The sequence below is a fragment of the Megascapheus bottae genome, chromosome 16 (genome assembly GCF_031878675.1).
Source record: "Megascapheus bottae isolate mThoBot1 chromosome 16, mThoBot2.hap1, whole genome shotgun sequence".
NCBI classification, from domain to species: Eukaryota; Metazoa; Chordata; class Mammalia; order Rodentia; family Geomyidae; genus Megascapheus; species Megascapheus bottae.
In genome coordinates this window covers 12,802,820-12,809,275 of record NC_143524.1, presented here as the reverse complement: position 1 = coordinate 12,809,275, position 6,456 = coordinate 12,802,820, and the positions used below count along the sequence as shown (strand labels likewise).

Here is a 6,456-nt window from a genome sequence, read left to right as displayed (position 1 = left end):
GAGATTGGGGGAAGTCAACCAAGGCCCTGCCTGAGGAAAGGTGAGAGTTTCCTACCTCTACTGGAACTGTGTAGGAAAAGCAATGAGTGACATGGCTTGGAGGGTGTGAATCAAAAGAAGGTAGTGCTTGGCAGGCAGGCTCTCCTTCACTGGCTGAGCATCCAGTCCCCAGATAGAGGGAGAGGGGACGTGGCACAAACAGGTTCCCAGCTCTCCCCAAATATGGAGCACTTGGGGAAATGTGTATAGTTAATGCAAACTTTATTTATAAAAGACTCTTAAATTAGTTGTCTCATGCCATGCATTCATACAGAATACAGTGACCCTTCAGGGCTACAGAGAGAAGAGCTCACAAACTCAACGGAAAACTATTAAAGAGTTTCTAATAGTTAAAAGCTAGGAAAGATCAGGACAATTTTACAAATGAGCAATTAAAAAGAAATAAAACAAGGAGGATATGGAACCTAGTCTGAGCTGAGGGCAGCTGTTTCAGTCTGTACACTAAGCTAATCCACAACAGTCTTCTAGAGGTGGAAGCAGAGGCAGTGCCAGCATGATGCTATATGGATGGAGGTGCAGGACGCTGCCCAGTCCAGCCCAGTGCCCGGCACTCTTCCCCGTCCATGCCCACATTGCCGGATACTCACGACCAGTCTGTGTTTGCACGCTAGGCCTGGGATGGCCACTTCATACTACAGGGCTTCTAGTTTAGTAAACTAAAGCTGCAAGGTGTGGGGGATGGGCACCTTCATTTGCGACTGCTCTTTATTCTCTCCAGTCTCTTTTTCAAGTCATCAATGTTGGTTGTGGAGGAAGAGGTCAGGGTTCCGGCACAGTGGGTCTGGTTGGAATCCAGGGCTGAGTGCTGGTGCTGCTCCCGTGATTCTCGAAGCTGGGAGAGCTTGCTGTGTAACATGTCTGTGGAAGAGGCGACTGGGGGAATTGCTGGTTTGGAGAGCAAAGAGGTCAGTGGAGGTCGATCATCTTGCTAGAGAGGGAAAAAAAGACACCGCCTAAGCTCAGGGGAAGCAGGCTGACATATACTAGGGCTAAGCAGATCCCCTAGGGGCCAGCCTGCCCCGGCCCCGTAGCCCTCGAGACCCACACAGAAGGCAGAAGGAGTACCTTTGTGTTGTCCAGGCCACACCGCTGTCGGAGGATTTTTAGCCTTTCCAGGTAGACAGATGGTCCTACCTCTTCTCCATTAGTGTTACCTATGGAGGGGACTGTGCTTGTGGGGGTAGGCACACATGTGACCTCCATCTGAGGGGAGATGCCTAGAGAGGAAAATGTAAATGGAACATTTAGGTATATTCATATACCACATTTCCAGACTTCTTTGCTTAATCTGCCACTGAGAACAATTAATAATGTACAGTGGCACTGGCTCATACCTGTAATCCCAGCTACTGAGAAGGCAGAGATTTGGAGGATTTTAGTTCAAGGCCAGCCCAGGCAAAAAAGTTACCAAGATTTCATCTCAACCAATAAACTGTCATGGTAGTGCATGTCATAGTAGTGCATGCCTATAATTCATCTATGCAGGATGTCTTAGGTAGATCAGTTTGCCCCAGGAAAAACATGTGAGTCTTTATCTGCCTATATGGGTCAAGTAGTAGATTACTTGCTTAATAATCATGAGGTTCTGAATTCTAACATCTAAGTAAAAATAAAAAATAAATTTCCAGGGCTGATGGGTAATCAGAAGCAGGGCACAGTCTAAACAGCATAGGGACTTGGGTTTTATCCCTAGAAGCAAAAGCAAGTAAACAAACAAAAACAAAAATCTCTGGAGGCAGGCTCTTCACTGTGCTGAAAATAAAAAAAATTAGCAAGGGTTTATTTGGAGCTGCTTACAAAGCCTGTTCTCAAATATACAAGACAAACTCTAAGAAAACTTCAAGGACTAATAGAGGGGTGGAATGTAAGTTGGATCTGGTACACCCTGGTTATACAAAAGGTGTTCCAGGAATCACAAGGCTGAATTGAGTAATCCAAAGAGCCAAGCTACCCCAGAGTACACTAGAAGGGCCAACTAAACACCTGCACATCTTAAATCTGCAGAAGATCCAAATTAAATTCAGACCAGTTCATTCTTTTTCTTTTCGTTCAGTACTGGGGCTTAAACTCAGGGCCTGGACACTGTCTTTGAGCTTTCTCAAGGCTAGCACTCTACCACTTGAACCACAGCACCACTTTTGGCCTTTTCTGTGTATGTGGTACCAAGTAATCAAACCCAGGGCTTCATATGTGCTAGGCAAGCATTCTACCACTAGGCTACACTCCTGGCCCTAGACCAGTACATAAAAGGGCAGAAGCTCTTCTTTAAACCTGCCAAGGACAACAAAGAACTCAAAACTATGGGATCCTATGACCTCAGAGGTCCCTATGAGGGAGAGGTGCTGAGGTGTTTAGCATTAGAGTATCTGTAAGCCCATCCCAAAGATCAACAACTAAACCAAAACAACAACATCATCCATCTATCTATCTATCTATCTATCTATCTATCTATCTATCTATCTATCTATCTATCTATCTATCTATCTATCTATCCATCTACCTATCTATCTATCTCAGGTCCTCAACTTTCTGAGAGGGAACAATAATAAAATTCAGCAATTTAAAAATTAACTAACTTAGGCTCAGTTATGTAGTTCTTGTCTTACATGTAGCAAGGCTCTAGGTTTTTGTGTTTGATCCTCAAACACAAAACAAGAACACCATTTTTTTTCTTTTCCTCACCCGCCCCCTTCCCCTTCCAACCCGCCGCAGTCCGGAGGCTTGAAGTTTGGGGCTGGGCACTGTCCCTGAGCTTCTTTTGCTCAATGCTAGCCCTTTATCACTTGAGCCACAGTGTCATTTCCACATTTTTTGGGTTGCTTTTTGGAGATAAGAGCCTCACAGACTTTCCTGCCCAGGCTGCTTTGAACTGTGATCTCCAGATCTCAGCCTCCTGAGGAGCTAGGATTACAGGTGTGAACCACCAGTGCTGGGCATGAACACCACTTTTATTTCAATGTAAATTCGTTACTCTTGTAAAGGAAAAAATAGAAGAAAAAGTAGAAGTATAATACAGTTTTTGCAAAAAGTAGAGAAGGATTTTTTTTTTTAAAGAAGGGAATACCCTGATAGGGTGAAAAATGAAGAGTAACAATAGCTAACAATAAGAGATGTTTGAAAATTCAGATACAAAACCAATGGGTGCTTCAAATGTATTTCCTCCAAAACTAAACCAAATCAAGTCAAGCAAACGTGTAGCAAATGTGCCACCTAGGCCACAAATACCAATTGAATAAATGTTGGCTATCAGTAGAAAGGATGTTGGAAATGAGAAAGGAGACCCTTCTGTGTATAAGTATGTACACATATTCTCCTACAAACCTCCAAAAAATTCCCCCCCAGCTGGACACCAGTGGCTTATACCTGTAATCCTAGCTACTCAGGAAGCTGAGATCTAAAGATTGTGGTTCAAATCTAGTTGGAACATGAAAGTCCATGTAATCCCAAGAAAACCAGAAAATGGCTCAAGTGGTACAGTGCTAGCTTTGAGCTGAAGAGCTCAGGGACAGTGCCTAGACCCAGGATTCCAGCCCCATAACTGACAAAAAAAGAAAAAAAGAAAATAGAAAATTGCCCCATTTCCTCCAACAAAAAAGTTTCTTGGAGAGAAGCAATGTAAAGTGTCCAAAACAAGAAATTCCTACTGGTTAAGAAAACAATAGAAATGAAGCTTTAGCTGAGAAAGATACACTGGAAGAAACTGACCTGAGTCTGAAACCCACATAGGGCAAACAAACTCTGGAATTAAGTAGTAGGTGAGGTTCACTGAACTTGGACAAAACCTGAACACAGAGTAAACATGACAGCTGTAATTTGCCCTGATAGGGAGCTTTTGCAGCTGGGTGTATATGGTTGACACCTGTGGCAGTTTTTTCTTTTTTTTTTTTCATATATTTTTTATTGTAATTAATAGAATGGCTACATTATATTCACCAGATAGGCGGTGCATTACTTCACATACATTGATGCCCTTTCTCGTGTCTTGGTCCCCATTTCCCTCCCCCCACTCCCGTTTTTTTCAAAATGAAACAAACCTCTTACATCTTCCTTTGCCATTAGATTGAGAACAGTAATTTTCAGTGTTTTTTATTAAAAAAAATAATTGTGGAGACAGTAACATTTCAGCTTGAACTTAGAACATTCATTCATTCACTCATTCATGCCATTCAACAAATATTTTATTGCCAGGCAACAACAACAAAAAATCCTTTCCCTAGACTTCAAAATCAAAAGCCAAACAACTAGCCGGGCACCGTGCTCAGGCCTGTAATCTAGCTACTCAGGAGACCGAGATCTGAGGGTTATAGTTCAAAGCCAGCCAGGGCACTAAAAAGTCCATGAGACTCTTATCTCCAATTAATCACCAGGAAACCAGAAGTGGTGCTGTGTGTGGCTCAAGGGGTAGGGTGGTAGCCTTGAGCTGAAGAGCTCAAGGACAATGCCCAGGTCCAGAGTCCAAGTCCAACCAAAAAAACAAAAAAGTCAAACAACTGACCTAATAGATACTGTGCCATATGAGTACAGACAAAGATCTGAAAGACAAAGGGAACTAGCTAACAAGACCATCTTAGGAAGAGCTAAGATGGTAGAGTTCAGTGGTATAGAACATGCTAGACATGCTTAAAAAGCAGGGCAAAAGCACCTAAAAGGCCAGGGCAAAAGCCCCAAAGTCCCTGAGTGCTTCAGAAGAAGCAAGATTAGTAGAGTTGTAGTGTAGTAGATGAGGTGTCAGACGTATCAAACAACATGGGACCAGGGAGTTTTTACTCCAGTGGAATACAGGCTTCTAAATAATGAGAAGCCTCACTCTGATGCTCTTTGTAGAAACAGATGTAGGGAGGCAGGGTGGTATGGAAGGTAGGAAGGTAGTGCTATTACAGTCTAGGTAAGACTAATTAATCACTAGAAAATGAGAAATGGGGGACCGGGAGTTTGGCCTAGTGGCAGAGTGCTTGCCTAGCATGCACAAAGACCCGGGTTCAATTCCTTCTTACCCCACATACAGACAGCATAAAAGCCGGAAGTGGTGCTGAGGCTCAAGTGGTAGAGCTCTAGCCTTGAGAAAGTCCAAGGACAGTGCTCAGGCCCTGAGCTCAAGCCCAGGACTGGCAAAAAAAAAAAAAAGAAAATGAGAAATGGGGCTATGGTTCAGGGGTAGAGCAGTAGTCTTGAGCTGAACGGCTCAGGGACAACACCCAGGCCCAGAGGTAGGGCAGTAGCTTTGAGCTGAAGGGCGGAGGGACAGTGCCCAGGCCCAGAGTTCAATCTCCATTGACCCACCAAACAAACAAACAAGACCAAGATGGAGAAGGGTGCAAACTGATCAGGTATGGGGGAGGGAATACCAGAGTTTATTAGCTTTTCTTTTGGGGGGGGGGGGTCGGTTGTGGGGTTTGAACTCTGGGTCTGGACACTGTCTCTGAGCTCTTCAACACAAGGCTACCGCCCTACCCCTGGGCCTGGCCGTTATCCTTGAGCTCTTCAGCTCAAGGCTACTGCCCTACCCCTTGAGCCACAGCATCACTTCCGGTTTTCTAGTGGTTAACTGGAGGTAAGTGTCTCACATTCTTTAGTGCCCAGGCTTGGCTTTGGACTGCAATCCTCAGATCTCAGCCTCCTGAGTAGCTAGGATTACATGCATGAGCCACTGTCCGGCTTGAGAGCTTTTTAGTTTTTAACAGTTTTACAAGCTGGCAGCTATTTTGAGCTCATTCATGGAGCTCTCAAAGGAAACTATCCGTACCTGTTGAAGTGGGGATGCGACCTTTGCCTTCCCTCTCCATCTCAATCACTCGAAGACCTCTTTCTACGTAACTTTGAAAGAACTGTGAGGAATTTTTTAAAAATGGTTCAATATCAGCATCTGAGTATTTCTTCTTATATTCATATAGCTCTGCTAAACCCTGATAAAAAAGAAAAAGGAAGAAGTTGAGATATATTTGTTAGTGTTCCTTTTCCACAAAGCAGATCCTTGTTTATCTAAACTCTTTCCTTGTTACCTTTGTGTTTTTTTTTTTTTTTTTGCCAGTTCTGGGGCTTGAACTCAAAGCCTGAGCATTGTCCTTGGGCTTTCTCAAGGCTAAAGTTCTACCACTTGAGCTACAGCACCATTTTCGGCCTTTACTTTGCATGTGGTACCGAGGAATCAAACCTGGGTCTTCTTGCATGCTAGTCAAGTACTCTACAACTAGGCCAAACTCCTGGCCCCTCCCCTTTTTACCTCTTTCGTGTTTTCTTTGGAGCCAATCTTCTTAAAAATCTCTGCTAAGAAATCATTCACTTTAGCCTTTGATGACTTTTCATCCTGTGACATGAAAGGCACAAATGCAGGCTGGTTAGACTTGAATTACTCATAGGAGTCAATGATAAGCTCTTTACAGAAAAATATCTCAAAAT

At 43.6% G+C, this 6,456-nt stretch overlaps 1 protein-coding gene across 3 annotated transcripts in view; it reads right to left on the bottom strand.

The window, feature by feature from the left end:
- Positions 1 to 244: 244 nt before the first annotated feature.
- The window catches only part of Ckap5 (cytoskeleton associated protein 5), a 93,406-nt gene continuing 87,194 nt past the window's right edge, over positions 245 to 6,456 (bottom strand). For all 3 annotated transcript variants that reach the window (XM_090347798.1, XM_090347800.1, XM_090347799.1), the window contains 4 exons: positions 6,281 to 6,364; positions 5,804 to 5,963; positions 1,126 to 1,277; positions 245 to 988 (listed from right to left, as the gene is read on the bottom strand). In XM_090347798.1, coding sequence (XP_090203924.1) covers positions 749 to 988; positions 1,126 to 1,277; positions 5,804 to 5,963; positions 6,281 to 6,364 — 636 coding nt within the window. In that variant the 3' untranslated portion in view covers positions 245 to 748. The remainder of the gene's footprint in view (positions 989 to 1,125; positions 1,278 to 5,803; positions 5,964 to 6,280; positions 6,365 to 6,456) is intronic.